Source organism: Dunckerocampus dactyliophorus, chromosome 4, assembly GCF_027744805.1.
Source record: "Dunckerocampus dactyliophorus isolate RoL2022-P2 chromosome 4, RoL_Ddac_1.1, whole genome shotgun sequence".
NCBI classification, from domain to species: Eukaryota; Metazoa; Chordata; class Actinopteri; order Syngnathiformes; family Syngnathidae; genus Dunckerocampus; species Dunckerocampus dactyliophorus.
Window position 1 is genome coordinate 35,646,188 of NC_072822.1, and position 17,616 is coordinate 35,663,803.

Genomic DNA, 17,616 nt, shown 5'->3' on the forward strand with positions numbered 1-17,616 from the left:
GCTGCCACCTATCATGGATTTACTGCACCTCTGACCTGGGAGGAGTCAGCCAATTTCCTGGGACTACTTTAGTTGTGCCTGTGTGTGTAGTCACTTGCCAGATTATTAGCTGCTTCATGCATGACTCTGGTGTACACTCCTGATCAAAATCTTACGACCAGTTGAAAAATTTCTAGAATTTGCATTTTGCACATTTGGATCTTAAGGAGGTTTTAAGTAGAGCTACAATATGCAAAAACAGGAAGGGGGAGTGAGACATTTTGAAAAAGTCATTTATTGAAAACAATTAAACTGAAATAGGCTGTTTATCAGCTGATCAAAAGTTTAAGACCACAGGCTATTCAACCCAAAATCTTCTCAAATTGTTCATTTTGTGTCATCATTCCCACTGTCATGCCCTCCTGGTGGTGAAGCTAAGAAGCTTTCTCTTCTTCAACGTGGTGGGATTGTGGAGCTGCGTAAGCAAGGCCTCTCGCAGCGTGCCATGGCTGCTGAGGTTGGCAGCAGTAAGACAGTCATTCTAAATTTTTGGAAAGATCCTGAGCATTATGGAACAACAAAGTCAAGTGTTAGACCCAAAAAAATCACACCTGCACTGAGCCGGAGGATCTGATTGGCTGTCCATCAAGACACAGGGCGGTCTTCTACCCTCATGAAGGCCTTACTGGTGCCGACTGCAGCGCAATAACCATCAGACACCATCTGTGGGAAAAGGCTTTAAAAAACAAAAAAGGAACTCAAAGACCTCGTCTCCTTCAACGCCACAAAAGTGTCCGTTTAGACTTTGCCAGGGAGCATCAATAGTGGAAAGGTGGAAAAAAGTTTTATTCTCTGATGAGAACAAATGTAACCTTGACGGTCCAGATGGCTTCCAACGTTACAAGATTTTGATCAGAAATTTATAATAACCACACAAAAATATAGTTACTATTTTGTGGATTTCACTTATTGTGGGCTATTTTGGGAACGTATCCCCCGCAATAAACAAGGGAACACTGTGTATAACTTCTTAGTAGATCAAAAGGTCAAAGTGGCAAAGTTGCATCCTTTTCAATTCATTTTTCACAATGTGGGCCTCGCTAGGAAAAGTTTAATTTAAAGCAAAATGTAATATAGTCCTAGTAATAAATACTAAAATATTTATAGTTATAACAAAATATATGATATATTTATTATATATTTTATTATATTTATTATATGTGCAGTATATTATATTTTATTATATGTATATAATAAATATAAAATGATAAAATAAATATTTACGCACACAGGAGTAAAGCCTTTTAATTGTTCAGCTTGTGGGAAAATATTTGGATTGTGGCCCGTTTTCTGCTCTTCTTTCTTCCTCAGCACTCATCTCCAGCAGTTTTTAATTCCGCCATGAGGCGGCAGTAACATAACGTTACGGTGCCTGTGGCGGCGGACAAACTGAAAACTTCCATCGAAGAAGAGAAAGGCCGGAACAAAAAAAGGGGGCGAAAGTCAGCAACGCTTCTAACGTGTGATTAGCGTGCAAGCTAAAAGACAACGTCAAAAATGTTGAAAGAGTTTGTGAAGGAGCGACTCATGGCGGCAGCTGATGAAATATTTGGGCTGTTTGAAAGAACGATAGCGTCGTACGAGGAGGAACTTTCTCGAACAAAGGAGGAGAAGGAGCGATATCGACAGCAACTGGAAGCTGTTGGCAAGAATGAAATTGTGCTGCCCATTGACGGTATGCCTACACATGCTCACTAGCGTGACACTTTTAACACATCTTCTCAGCTCTGGGTTCAATAGTTGTCCCTATAAAATAGTTATAGTTGTCGACCATCAGCTTTGAGACGCACAACGCCCTCACTCCACTGATCTGTATAATATATCTGGATAGCTCATACGTCGCACGCGCCCGTGCAAGCCGCTGAAGCCACAGAGAGGCCATCTTACCACTCACATGTCGTACATAGCAGACTACATCGGTACAGCGTACCGCCCGAACTTTGCTGTTGCGTCCCTGGAGCGGTGAAAAAAATCATCACCGCTCGTAACCGCGCACAAAATGGGGAAAAAAATAGAAAAAATAGGGCGTTGTCCTAGCGGTGCACCGCTGAAGCCGCCGTTGCTTTGGTGTTTAACGGTAGCGAACGTTGGTTTAGCGGTGACGCGAGCGTCGATAGAGCGGCGTTCTGCGCATGCGGGCTGGTGGCATCCTCATGCCCTCTAGTGTGTCTCTGCAAACACAACAACTGTCACAACAACTGTCTGACCCACACAGCAAGACTTGTTGTCAACAGCTTGTTGCAGTCTGAGTAGGTTCTGATTCTGCTGCCGGACTAGTGCACCAATCATAGCAAGTCTCTCAGCAGCCATGGTAGTACAGTTTTACTGTAACTTTGAGCAAATTCGATATAACTGAGGTCTGCACTCAACGGCTATTCCAAATGGGCTCCCTGTATTTATAGCGAAGTTATGCTCCGCCTCAGACACCTCCATACCAACGGCAAACCAAAGTTCATCACCGCAATGGATCGCTGCTTCATCGCTGCTTCAACGCCTGACACCATTCCAGCAATCCCGCAGCCGCTCCAACTAAGTTTGTGCAACGTTTAATCACCGCCCGGTCAAAGCTGGCGAAGCAGCAGTGGTCCAGCGTTCAAGATTTCTGCCTTGGCGTAGCGGACCCTAGCGTCCACGAACTTCCGTCTAGCGGCACCAAACTTGGACTGGGCGTTGTTGGAGCCGTGATGAACTTTGCCGTAGCGGAAAATTGCCCGCTCCTCACCGCTGGCAATATTTTGTGCAGCTCAAAACATTCGGAGCGGTAGGAGGGACCATCAGCGGTGGCCAAGCGTATACGGCGTTGCCTTAACGGGGGCCAACTTCTGTTAAACGGTGGTGCGCGGTTATGAGCGGTGATGATTTTTTTTCACCGCTCCAGGGACGCGACAGCAAAGTTCGGGCGGTGTGACCGGGGCTTACGTAGTGTACAAAGCAGATGAAGAGGCTCGCAGAACATCTATATTTGACATTAACAAGCAGGGAGATTCTCCCATTCCTTCAAGTAACGCAACCTTGGTCCCTTAAAAACCATTTGATACATTATTCTCTATCTTTTGGCTATATTAAATGTACTTTTCCCCTTCCAATTCTCATTGCCTTTGGGACAAAATTCTACTGTGCACCCTGGCTCAGCACTCCCCTATAGCAATGATAGTTTTACTCCTCTAGAAAGAGATTTTCATTTGAACTGCATATCCCATCCCTTTTTCCACTAAAATCCATGGTCATGATCCTTTACTTTTTATTCTTACTTTCATACAATTCACTATGCTCTCGTCTGTACAAAATATGAATCATAAAAGAGAGTGACGTGTATTACGTGTGTAAAGGTTACTATAGGGGTACTATTTCATGTATAAAGGGCTCAAATAATTTTTTTTAAATTTATTTTGAAGATGGTTCACAGGTTTTCGATGCTGTAACTCCGAAAATATTCAATTTAGAAATAAGTAATCCTACTTCAAAAACCTACTTGAACTAATGAACCATGATAAACGAGGGATTGTCAGCACAAAGTAAAGATAACAGTGCAAAATAATGAAAGGAAAAGAAAAACTACCACTGGCACTCATTCAAATCCTCTGGATTTTTGCCTCCCGTGCAAGCGTGCTAAAGCTAATGTCAAATGACAGTCCGTTAGATCAGCGGCAAGACGACATCACATGGCAGGCAAGAAGAAAATGAAGACAGGTGTGTTTTGATGTTGTTTGTGTCCTGCAGACGTCCAGCAGCTGATTGGTCATCAAGAAGAACGTCAGGGGGGGAGCTCCGCTTTGAAGCAGGAGGATTCCCAGCCCCCTGACCTTAAAGAGGAAAAGGGGGAACTCTGCATCACTCAGGAGTCTCTCCCAGGGCTGGAGGAGGATGCACTCACCAAGTTGCCACCAGTCGGTGTCTCTGTGAAGACCGAAGACCATGAAGACAAACCACCTGAGTCCTCACAGCTTCATCACAGCTCAGGTGAGGAGAACAGAGGGCCAGAGCCTTCAAGCAGCAGCTCTCCACAGCGCACGACAGCAGAAGCCGGTGGAGACTACTGTGGAGGATCGCAAGCAGACAACCTCCTAGCTCCACTGTCAGATTGTGAGGCTGAAGACGGGGACGACACCAAAGAATTTTTGAGCAGCACTACAGACTGTGAAGTTGATATGAGGGCTCACACTGACGGCAAAGGAAACAAAGAACGACAGGTAAAAAAGGCAGGTAAAACATGTTTTACGTGCTCCGTTTGTGCGAAAACCTTTTCTTTCAAGTTTGACTTGAATCAACACATGCGGTCACACCAAGGAGAGAAACCCTTTAGCTGCTCAGTTTGCAGGAAAACATTTTATCGGAGCGATATCATGACCCAGCACAAGCAAACGCACACAGGTGAGCAACCTTTTTGTTGTCCAGTTTGTGGTAAACGATTCTCTCGGAAGGTGAACATGGTGGCACCCATGAGAACGCACACCGGAGAAAAAACGTTTAGCTGCTCAGTTTGCGCTAAGAGTTTTGCTCAAAAGGCCAATATGATGTCACATATGAAAACACACACGAGAGGGAGAACCAAAAAGTCTTTATAGTATCGTTTATTTCGAACATGCATTCGCTTTGGCAGCTCTTTGGCCGGCGTTTATCTGTTTTTCGCCTGTGTTCAAAATAACTTGAAAAGTTCTGAGTGGATTTGGATGAAATTTTCAGGAATTGTCGGAAATGGGATATGGAAGAACTGATTACATTTGGGGGTGATCCAGATCACCGTCTGGATCCAGGAATTTTTTTAAGGATTCTTTAACATAGCGACATAGGGCCATTTTCGGCATTTGTGCACATAACCTTCACAAACAACAGTCAGGGCCACGTTGTTCAAAACTCGGTTAGTGTTTTAACCATTGGTTAAGCACACTTAACCGACCGTTAACCTTAACGGCTCCGTTATCTTGTTGTCCAAAAAACAGGGCTAACTTTAACCGGCTGTTAACGTGACGTTGAAGTGAACCGACCCTAAGGACCACCGCTAACTTTTAAACAGGTGGTTGACTCTCAAGACGGGGTTGCCGGCTGACGCTGCCTTCATGACGCCGTGCTGGCATGTCTCCTTACGTGCACTGCAGCTTTTCAGCACGTGACAAATGATTTATATTTGCGCGACAGAAAAAACATGCTTCGATTTGAAAGGAAACTATTCTATTGAACTGTGGGAAGCTTGCAAATTCTATCTTAGTCATCGAGCTTCGTCAAATTTTGAACGCTGTATTCTGTACACTTGTGTATAACAAAAAAAACATACATTTGATAAATATTGCTCATGTGTCGTTTCTACATAAATAGTTATTATACGTATTATCATCTTGGCACCAATATTAAGTTGAACCCTAGGACATTTACTTTGAAGGCGAGCCGACTTTCTGTACTTTTCCAAACTAGAACAGCTTGTGCTGAGCAAAATATTTTTCACCAAAAATTTTTTTATTGAATTGTGTCGTTCATGAATTGCTCGCTTGTTTTAATTCGTAAAACGTTTAGCTTCATTTGTTGCAGAATACGATTTGAACATAATTAAGTCTGGGCTCTTACTTTGAAAGCTGGTTAAGTGGTTCCGGTATCCGGCGCAGGGCCCGAGGTTCATTTTGCTGGTAAGCTGGAAACTATGTTAAACATTGCTTACTTTAATATTCTTATAATTAATATTTTACTTTAATTTCTTTTTCTAATTTGCTAAATCGTTTCACGATCATTTTTTCTCTAAACCGGAAGTCAACAAAATGAGGAATTGTGGGATGTATTGCCGCTGGCCAGTAACGTCAACCACACTGTTAACTTTGACGGTGCCGTTAACTAACGACATGACTAACCATGTTTTGAACAACGCATGTTTACCGGCCGGTTAAAGAATTTAACCGATGGTTAAGGGTTTACCGGTGGTTAAACTAACAGAGTTTCGCACAACTCGGCCCAGAGCACTTGGGGACATTTAGCCTTCTTGGTACATTATGCTATCATGCTATGTGTTAGCATGCTAATGTTAGCCTGTTAGCATTGCTTGCATGTTAATTTTAGCATACTATCATTTTTTGCTATTTTCTTGGGTTGACACATTTATAAACAGCATTATCATGCTAGGTGTTAGCATGTTAACATTAGCACAGTAGCATTTTTAGTCATTTTCATAGGTAGCTATTATGCTAAGTGTTAGCATGCTAACATGAGAATACTAGCATTCTAACATAATTATGCTCACATCTTTATGTTAGCATGCTAACATAATTATATTAACATTTTTAGCATTTTCAGAGGTAGGCGCTTAGACAAACACTTAAGACTATATTATGTTAGGTGTTAGCATTCTTTTAAGTCATTCAAACACTGCCATGGTATGTTTTCATGGTCAAGGAATCAAAATATGTAGATAAAATAAATGTAGGACTAATATTTATGGTGTAAATCTCAATATGGGGGCGGGACTATGCGGCTTGCCGGACGTCTGCGTTCTCAGTGCTTTTCCAGTTATGTTCTGCGTTGTTTTTGTTTTTTTAAGGCGAATGGTAAATTTGCAAAAATGACATTAAAGTTAATGGCGCAACACATGACAAACTAGCTCTCGCAGTTCAGCCTCATTTCCGGAAGTGACATTGTCTGAGTACTATCGCTCAGCTACACAAACATGCATGGCGGTGTACGAGACAGAGGATGTTTACAGTGATTATAGCGGAGATCTGAGTGATGTGCCAATAGTTTTTGAGGAAGAAGAAACCTTTTTAAATGAAATGGAGAACTTGCAGAACATGGATTAAGCCTTAAGACATGGAGGTGAAGATTGGTCGCCTTCAAAACACAGAATGGTAAGCGTAAATTACTCTGGAGTTTGATTGTATATGCGTTCGCCCCCGCCGCTCCTACCCCCACAGCAAACATATGGCTGTGAAAAAATGTTTATGTAACATGTTTAATGCTTTGCAGCCTTGTTGCTATCGTGGAATAGTGTTTAGAAGACTTTAGCAAACAAGACATGACTTATGCACTTGTACCAACTTTGATGTAGTGCTCTTTCTTTGTTGTTTTGATATTTGTTCCTGTGTAGCGGTGGAATAGCATCCTTTCTCAAAATGCGTATACACCGTACTTTCAAGACAAATCTGTCTTATAAAGGTGTTCCTTCAAAGCTGTCATCAGTGAAACGATCACAGCATAGAACAGAACTCAAGGTGGGTGTCCATCTGTCTCTCGTTCTCTGCACTTGGTTAGTCCATTGTTGTCTTAAACCTTCCTCTTTTGGAAAAGGAAACATACTTACAGTATCACTCGGATGCTATGAATATCCAGCAGCAACACAATCTTTTGGCATGACTACTATTTTGATAGAAAGTGTACTGAAACAAGTCGGCCATCTACCTCAAGAGGCGTTTGTATACACTGCATTAGCTGCGACGTGTCACCCCGATGACGCCACTTCCGGAAATGAGGCTGAACAGCGAGAGCTAGCTGGGCGCCATCAGTTATAAATGTCATTTTTGAGAATTTACTGTTCGCTTTTCAAAAATGAAACAATGTACAACATGATTACAAGCAGTACATAACATTCATATTTAATGGCACAAGCTTCTGCCTTTAATGGCTTGATTCCCTGCCAGGATTGCGTCAGGAAGGGCAAAAGCTAAATCAAAAGCATTCATACCATTTGACTTGCTGTGGTGACCCCTGGGGAATAAAGGGAAAAGCCAAAAAGTGAGGTTGAAAAGCGCGCATGCAGACACGCGATGGAAAATAGAGGTTGTCCTGTTCAGATTGTGTTTAAAAAAAACTTTACATACTCTTTATACTACAGTATATACAGTATACTCTACTTTACGACCAGTAGGCGCTCACAGCATCGGCAATCTGTGGCCTCTCAGTTGAGATGGCTCAACCGAGATAAGAGGGCACCAACAGAGGATCTTCCTAAACTGTCAACAAGACTTTGCAGACACTGGAGGATCACGTGACAAGATGCGAGGGAGGGGACCAGGAAGGATAAGACTAAACTAAATGGTCCTTTTGATTTAGATTTTTGCCGTTACTTTCATTCAACTGCATACGCCGCCATCTTTTTTGCTGCACTGAATGCATCATCACTGAACAAGAAGTTTCATGTCCTGAGAGAATTTTCAATTTGCGACAATAACTGTAAAAAGGCTCATTTTTGCCTATGGAATTTTATGTTTAAAGATGGTTCATGGTTTTAATTCATCTTGAACATGCATACAAGTCAAACAGTTGCACATCACACAATACAGTTCACAGTTTTGCATGTCCAAAAAGGAGTAGGAAGAAGCAAAGCTTATTTAATCCTACCCCTCATCAGTTTCACATCAGTTGCAATACATTTATTCACCTCTTGTTCTTCCAAGTGTACTTTGTAGGTCTACATGACAATGTAGTGCAATCATAGCCAAGGTTTTTACTTACTAAAAGGAAGCTAGAGGCATAATAATAACTGATAGAATGGTTGAAAGAGTGTTTGATTGATGATGAATGAGTACAGACCATGTACTCTCCACAATGAAGAGTTAGTAGTCAGTATAGTAGTGGTTAGATATACTGTAGTATTGTATGTACACAGTGGTTCAGGTCTCTTCTTCTTTGTATTTTGTGAACATCAACTGCTTGTACTTTTTCTTCAAATGGCTCATTGTTGTGCTTTGTTTGAGTTCCTCACTCAATCCATTCCACAACTTGATTCCACATCCAGAAATGCTGAAAGTTTTCAGTGTTGTCCGTGCATATAGGTGTTTTAGGTTCCATTTTCCTTTCAGATCATATTTCTCCTCTCTTGTTGATAAGAATTGTTTTACATTTTTGGGTAGAAGGTTATTGTTTGCTTTATGCATCATTTTAGCCGTCTGAAGGTTTACTAGATCCGCAAATTTTAATAATTGTGATTTTATAAATAAAGAATTTGTGTGTTCTCTGTAAGCAGCATTATGGATGATCCTGAGTGACCTTTTTTGCAGCACAGTTAGTGGCTGAAGTGCACTTTTGTAGTTATTACCCATAACTCCACACAATAAGTTAGATATGCTGATATCAGTGAGCAGTAGAGCGCATGTAGTGCTTTTTGGTCAAGGACAAATTTAGCTTTATTCAGTATTGAGGTGTTTCTTGCCACTTTATGTTTTACATTTTTAATGTGAGATTTCCAGTTCATCTTCTCATCTATTATAACCCTGAGAAATTTATTTTGGTTCGCCCTGTCAATGTCTACACCATCAATTTGTATTTGCTGGTACGTTTCCTTTTTACACTTACCAAATAGCATTACTTTAGTTTTACTGAGGTTCAGTGATAGTCTGTTTTTATCAAACCATCTTTTTAGTAGATTTAGTTCATCTGTGATTTGTTGTACTAGCTCTGGTGTGCTGTCTCCAGAACATAATGCGATTGTATCGTCTGCAAATAATACTAGCTTTAGGTCTCTTGGGACTTTACAGATGTCCTTTATATATAGATTGAATAGTTTTGGTCCTAGGATTGACCCCTGGGGAACGCCGCATGATATGTTTAACTCCTCAGACGTATGTTCTCCTAGCTTCACATGTTGCCTCCTGTCAGCTAAGTAGCTTTTAACCCAGTTCAAGACTAACCCTCTGATTCCATACCTTTCTAGTTTAGTGATTAGAATATCATGATTCATTGTGTCAAAGGCTTTTGTTAAATACATAAATACTGCAGCCGTGCACTTTCTGTGATCTATAGCGTTGGTGATTTCCTCTGTAATTTCTATCAGTGCCATGGAAGTTGAAATGTTGCTTCTGTATCCGTATTGACTCTCCGTGAGTAACTCATTTTTGTTTATAAAATTGTCCAACCTGTTATTAGTTTTTCAATGATTTTGGAAAATTGTGGCAGTAAGGACACTGGTTGGTAATTTATCAATTGATGTTTGTTTCCATTTTTAAAGATTGGAACTACTTTAGCTATTTCATTTTATTTGGGAATTGACCTGTCTGGAATGATAGGTTGCTAAGGTACGTTAGCGGTTGTACAATCTCATTTATAACCCTTTTTATCCTTTCCATTTCTATTGCGTTGCAATCGGTTGATGTTTTCGCTTTGAATTTATTGACAATATCTATGATTTCCTTTTGTGTGACGTTAGTGAGGAACATGGAATTGGGATTCTTGTCTATGATCTCATTTCTTTCTTCTACTGGGGGTCATTTGGGATCTTTGTTTCCAAATCTGGTCCAATATTTACGAAGTAATTGTTGAACTTTTCAACTACCTGATTCATATTATCATATTTATCATTTCCATCTATAAAATAAAGAGGGTAGTCTTTCTTAGCACCGTTCCGTATAATACTGTTTAGAATGCCCCATGTTGCTCTAGTGTTGTTTTTATTCTTGATTAATAATTGACTATAATATTCTTTCCTACACACTCTCAGGATGTTTGCAAACTTATTTTTGTATGTTTTATATATTTTTTCTGCTTCTTTAGTGTTTTGAATGATAAATCTCCTATATCGTGTATTTTTCTTCTTACAGGCGTTTAGTAGTCCCTTGGTCATCCATGGCTGATTTCTCTTCCTTTGCTTATTAGATACTTCTCTCAGTGGACAATGTCTGTTATAGCACTTCATGTAAACATTAAGAAAGTTTTTATACGCCTCGTTCACATCATTCTCACTATACACGCACTCCCGTCTTTGTTTTTCCAAATCTTTCCTAAAAGCGCTGATACTTTCCTCTGGATGTGATCTTCTGAATGTCCTGATATCGTCCTTCTTTCTCTTTTTATAGTTTTCATTGTAAATGGTAAACACCGGAAGATGGTCAGTAATATCATTAATTAACAGTCCACTTGTCGTGTTGTCGTCGATATCATTGGTAAATATGTTGTCAATTCATGTTGCGCTGTGATCTGTAATTCTGCTTGGCCTGGTGATTTTTGGATAAAGACTTAAACTGTTCATTGTATCTATAAAGTTATCTATTCTGTTTTGGTTATTTGAATTTAGAAGGTCAATATTGAAATCTCCACATACAAAGATTATTTTTTGGCTAGTGTCTGAATGTTGCTTTGATCCAATCCTCTAATATTTCAATGCTAGACTTAGGTGTTCTGTATGTACAACTTATTAGTACATTTTTACTTTTCTCTTTACTGATTTCAATAATAATGCATTCTAGAATGTTATCAATAGCAATTGACATGTTCTTTACTACTTTATAATTCAGATTTGTATCCACATACACAGCCACTCCTCCTCCACTTTTGTGGAGGAGGAGATGGACTTCAGATAATATCAAGTGTAGACATTTATTTCTTCAATCTTTTCTTTTAAACCACAAATGGTAAGAGCGGCTAGCCCGGGAGGGGGGTGTTCGGAGTGCGTCCCGGGGCCCCATTTGTGGCCCTTGGCTGTTTTTTTTTTGTTCTTTTTCTTTCTTTTTTTTTTTTTTTTATTGACCCGCATCACATTCTAAAAAAATATATAATTTCACGAGAAAACAGAAAACAAATCAATTTCACAAGAATAAAGTCAAAATATTAAGTCATAATTTTACGAAAATAAAGTAATATGAGAAAAAAAAAAGTAACGCCGTTCTGGTAGCATCCATCCATTTTTGATGCCGTAATTTTACATACATTAACATATTAGGAGAAAAAAAAAAAGTAAAAAATGACAAGAAAAGCATTTACAAGAAGAACGTAGTTGGAAAAGCTGTAATTTGACGAGAATAAAGTTCAAATCTTCAGACAAAAAAGTGGCAATTTTACAAGAATAAATTCATACAATATTGGGAGGAAAAATAATGTCATTTTAGGAGCACAAAGTTGAAATATTAGAGATGATTTTCAAAAGTCATAATATGGAAAAACAAAATGAGTCAATTTGTACGTTTTGGAAAATTAGGTTGCTGGAAAAGTTAGAATGTTACAAGAATAAATTCAGAATTACGAGAAAAAACAAAGTTGAAATATTTGGAATAAAAAAAACATCTGGAAAAAAGTCAAAATATTAAGGGAAAAAAGTCAATATTTATGAGATTGTGACAAAAAAATTTCATTTTAGGAGCATAAAGTTAAAATATTAAAGATTATTTTTTAAAAGTCATATGAAAAGCGAAGATTTGTAAATGTGGGGAAATTACGTTGCGGAAAAAGTTCTAGAGTTCCGAGAATAAAGTGAAAATATGGGAATATATCACAAGTTGAAGTAGTTGGAATAAAACTGCTCTCATTTCACATGATCAAAGTCAAAATATTACAAGACGAAGTATTCTTATGAGAATTTTTTTTTTTTTTCAATTTTACAAGAATGAACTCGTGATGTGATGAAAAATAATGTACTGTAATTTTAGCGGCATAGACTGACATCCCTCGTTTATGGCGGTTAATTGGTGCCAGACCCGACCGCGATGAGTGAATTTCCGTGATTCAATATCGATATTTTAATATTTTCATGATTAGAGCATAGAAAACCTGTTTATTGACTTTCTAAATGCAGGTAGAGCCCCCTAGACGTGAAATACCACCCCTATAGTCACCTTTACACTCCTATTATTCTTTGTTTATGTCACATTGCGCAGGCTACAGGATCACTGCGGTGACATAACACACAGCCAGCGAGCTGCTGTAACTCGTTAGCCTCTCCAATTGACTTGTTCTAAAGTTAAAGTGTTTCAAACGGAGTGGGGAAGAAAGGCAAAGAAGCCAAAAATGTACCACTTCCACACAAAATGAGAGGATAAGATGTTTTTTCCACTCAAGCTCAGCCATGACATGTTGTGATGCAGTTTTTTCATGAAACATCTATAACTTGTTAGCATATGTATTCTACATGAGTTGCTTTACAAAATATCAAAGTGGCAAAGTTGCATCCTTTCATCCCTCGCTGGCAAGACGAGAGACGCTAGCTAGCTGTGCTAACCGTGCTAGCCGGGAGTGGTGTGCTTATATTTTTGGGTTGGAAAAAGTTGTTCTAGTTTGGAGCTGAAAGGGGACAGCGTCTTTGGTCTCACAAAACAGAAAGATTCTTGAAGAAGCGCACAAGATTGGGACTTCTTTGCAGTTCTGTATTCCTCAGTAAGTCTTCAATGCCGCCGCAAGATGGCAGCGGTGTTACCACTGAACTCTACAGTGGTATGAAAAAGTATCTGAACCTTTTGGGATTTCTCACATTTCTGCATAAAATCACCATCAAATGTGATGTGATCTTTGTCAAAATCACACAGATGGAAAAACAGTGTCTGCTTTAACTGAAACCACCCAAACATTTCTACATTTTCATATTTTAATGAGGATAGCATACAAACAATGACAGAAGGGGGAGGAATAAGTAACTGAACCCTCACATTTAATATTTTGTGGCCCCCCCTTTGGCAGCAATAACTTCAACCAGACACTTCCTGTAGCTGCAGATCAGTCTGGCACATCGATCAGGACTAATCTTGGCCCATTCTTCTCTACAAAACTGCTGTAGTTCAGTCAGATTCCTGGGATGTCTGGCATGAATCGCTGTCTTGAGGTCATGCCACAGCATCTCAATGGGGTTCAAGTGTGGACTTTGACTTGGCCACTCCAGAACGTGTATTTTGTTCTTCTGAAACCATTCTGAAGTTGATTTACTTCTGTGTTTTGGATCATTGTCTTTTTGCAGCATCCATCCTCTTTTTAGCTTCCGCTGTCTGACAGACGGCCTCAGGTTTTCCTGCAAAACATCCTGATAAACTTTTGAATTCATTTTTCCATGAATGATTGCAAGTCGTCCAGGCCCTGAGGCAGCAAAGCAGCCCCAAACCATGATGCCCCCTCCACCATGCTTCACGGTGGGGATGAGGTGTCGATGTTGGTGAGATGTTCCATTTTTCCTCCACACATGACGTTGTGTGTTCCTCCCAAACAATTCAACTTTGGTTTCATCAGTCCACAAAATATTTTGCCAAAACTTCTGTGGAGTGTCCAAGTGCCTTTTTGCGAACATTAAACAAGCAACAATGTTTTTTCAGACAGCAGTGACTACCTCCATGGAGTCCTCCCATGAACACCATTCTTGGCCATTGTTTTACATATAGTTGATGTGTGCACAGAGATATCGGACTGTGCCAGTGATTTCTGTAAGTCTTAAGCAGACACTCTAGGGTTCTTTTTTACCTCTCTGAGGATTCTGCGCTGAACTCTTGGCGTCATCTTTGGTGGACGGCCACTCCTTGGAAGAGAAGCAACAGTGCCAAACTCTCTCCATTTGTAGACAACTTCTCTGACTGTCGATTGATGAACATCCAGACTTTTAGAGATGGTTTTGTATCCTTTCCCAGCTTTATACAAATCGACAACTCTTGATGGCAGGTCTTCAGACAGCTCTTTTGAGCGAGCCATGGTGCACATCAGACAATGCTTCTCATCAAGACAATTCTTACCCATTCTGTGTGTTGTACAGTGGGCAGTGCAGCTTTAAACCACTCATCAGTGATTGGGCACACACCTGACTTGAATTGTTTGGTAAAAATTGGTTTCAATTGCTCTTTAAGTCTCCTTAGGCAGGGGGTTCAGTTACTTATTCCTCCCCTTTCTGTCATTGTTTGCATGCTATCCTCATTAAAATATGAAAACCTATAAATGTTTGGGTGGTTTTAGTTAAAGCAGACACTGTTTTTTCATCTGTGTGATTTTGACAAAGATCAGATCACATTTGATGCTGATTTTATGCAGAAAAGTGACAAATTCCAAAAGGTTCAGATACTTTTTCATACCACTGTATACTACTGGAAGGGGCGTACCTGCTGACCGCATGAAGCCATTGGTCGGCCATCTTGCTTCACCCAAAAAAGCCCACACGCATACACATACATGTATCTTCATTCACTACATTCATTATGTTTCGGTATAAAAATTAACATGAATGAACAAAAATTCCATTGAAACAGAGTAAATTTACTAGACCCAAATCTCAAAATTTCCCTCCAGTTTAAGGTTTTTCCTACCTCTATGGTGTGAAATTACAATGCATAACAAGTCAATTTCAGTGTTGACAAGGTATTTGTTATGATAAGGATCTACGTAGTATCAAAGTTAAATGCTAGCATACCTTTAGAAGATGATCAGGAAAGTCAAATATTGTTGGAACTGCATTTTGTCCTAATCTAACAGTCTGGCCGGTCCTGTCCAAGTTCTCCTCGGTGAAATGACTTGAACAGAGTTGCGATCTGGCTGCAGGAATCCACCTGTCTCTCCGCATATTTACTACCCATTGCTTTAGAAGTTGAACGTTGCAGTGTGGAAATCTAAAGGAGAATAAGGGGCTCATTTACAACTACTTAGATGAAAAGATGCTTACAGATTTAAAGTATCTATTTTTATGATTTATAAGCATTTACCTACCTGTGAAATGTAAGTCCCTTCTCACCATTTTCACGACTATCACGATTTGTGCAATTAATAGCAGCACAAGACGGCATCTCCAACTCCTCTTAGTTGTTCGGCGCCTCCAACGCGCAGCAAGCGATCGGGGCCATTCCACGCATAGAGTTCAGTGGGTGTTACGCTCGCTTGGTCTCCCCGCGCTGTCATTGGCTGGCTTGCCAGCGAGTCTTGGCGTCTCATTGGAGGGAGTGCGCGTCAATCACTAGAACTGGCAGCTTGTTTTCTACCCTTTTTTATTTTTTTTTTTAACATCTTTTTGGCCAGAAGTTGACATAATTGAGATGACTTTACTACACATTAGATCAGGGGTGTCCAAGCGTTTTTCCAGCGAGGGCCACATAGTGAAACATGAAAGGATGCAACTTTGCCAGGATGGTATTTTGTAAAGATATGCTCAAAAGTTGTATATATTTGTATAGTTGTATCAGCTTTGTCATGGGGGAAAAGCATATTATTCATATCATCTTTGCTCTTTTTTTCACATTTTTGCTGTTGTTTATTTTCACAATATAGTAGTACCTCGCATAACATAAACCTCCTTTTACATAAATTCCACTGAACATAAAGAATTGATGTAAAGTTTTTGCTTCGTATTACAGAAGAAATTCCATATAACATAAAGCGTCAAGTCAGTGTAAGTCTTTTTTTTTTTCCAATCAACTTTATTAATGCCTCAAGTCGGTGCAAGTTCAGACTAACACTTGGTGATGCCTTCTGACGCATCACGCTCTCATTGGCTGATTATCGGGGAACCGCCTCTGCTCTCATCTCATTGGCTGATTATCGGGGCACCGACTCCGCTCTCATCTCATTGGCTGACTTATCCAGCACGTACGTGAGTTTGTGTGAGAGACAGGCTTGTCCCTTCAACCTCCTTCCTCTTCGTAGTCCCCCTGAAACTAACTTAAACAATGAAGTTAAGTTACAAATTAAAATGTTGCACACAGCATTATCGTGTAGAGCGTGTGCGTTTGTCTGTGAGACCAGATGACTCTTAGACTCTTTGAGTCGCGTTTCGACTCAGGCTAGTCCTCCTCCTCCTTCCTGCCTCCACTTGCGCTCCTGATCAAGACATCTCGTGAACGGTAGGATTGTTTTTGTTTTTTAGTTTTATTCATTTACAGTAATCTTATTTATTACCTTATTTTATATTGGAATGTTACTCTGTTTATGCTAACGTTTTCTGAAGTGCCAAAGGGGTGAGTTTGGGAAGATCTTGGAACGGATTAGGCTATTTACGTATTTGTATTTTACGCTTCGTATAACATAAAAACCCTAACATAAAGGTTCTCAGAACGGATTATTTATGTTGTAGGGGCGTCTACTGTACTTAAACTATCTTTGCAAATAATCTTTGTAATTGCCTTCTCGTAGAATAACTTTATTCCCATAATATTGTAACTTTATTCCCCAGCCTAATTTTCCAAAACTTAATTTAGCTTTGTTTGTTTCTCTAAACATTACGGCTTTAAAAAAACAACAATTTGTCTTTGTTTCAACTCTCTTCTACTAAAATTACATAGTTGAACCTCATATTACAAGTTTGTTCTCGTAAAATTACGACTTATTTTTGTTATAATACAACTTTTTTTTTCTTAATATTTAGACTTTATTATCATAAAATTACAGCTGTTTTTTAATTATTTCTGCTGGGGGGGTTTTTTCCATTTTTTCTACTTTTCTTCTTGTAATTTTTTTCTTGGAATTATGACTTAATTCTCGTAACATTTTTAACTTTTTCCGCAACCTCATTTTCCTAAAATTACAACTTTGTTTTTTTTATAATATTATGACTGAAAAATAATCTTTAATTGCTACTAAAATTACATGATTTAACCTCCTAATCTTACGAGTTTATTCTCATAAAATTGAGACCTTTTTCTCAAAATTATGTTTTTTATTTCCTTTCTCTTTGTAAATATGACTTTATTCCCACGATATTTTGACTTTATTCCCGTAAAGCTAAAACTTTTTCCGAAACCTAATTACAATGTTGTTTTGTTTTTCATCTTACTTAAAAAATAATCTTTAATATTTCAACTTTATGCTACTAAAATGACATTTTTTCTCACGCTCGTTTGAGTTTATTCTCATAAAATTGACTTTTTTTCTTAATTTTTTTCGTAATATTTTGACTTTATTCTAGCTGTTTTTTCCATTTCAGCTGTATTTTTTGTTTACATTTCC

The 17,616-nt window shown here is 39.2% G+C and overlaps 1 protein-coding gene across 6 annotated transcripts in view; it reads left to right on the top strand.

Moving 5' to 3' along the window:
* Nucleotides 1-1,428: 1,428 nt before the first annotated feature.
* Nucleotides 1,429-17,616, top strand: part of LOC129179580 (trichohyalin-like) — a 33,466-nt gene continuing 17,278 nt past the window's right edge. For 2 of the 6 annotated variants that reach the window (XM_054773002.1, XM_054773001.1), the window contains exons 1-2: nucleotides 1,429-1,714; nucleotides 3,760-4,229. In XM_054773002.1, the coding sequence (XP_054628977.1) occupies nucleotides 1,537-1,714; nucleotides 3,760-4,229 (648 nt within the window). In that variant the 5' untranslated portion in view covers nucleotides 1,429-1,536. Of the gene's footprint in view, nucleotides 1,715-3,759; nucleotides 4,243-4,326; nucleotides 13,221-17,616 lie in introns of those variants that run through there. The other 4 variants (XM_054773005.1, XM_054773004.1, XM_054773003.1 and 1 more) reach the window with 4 other exon arrangements.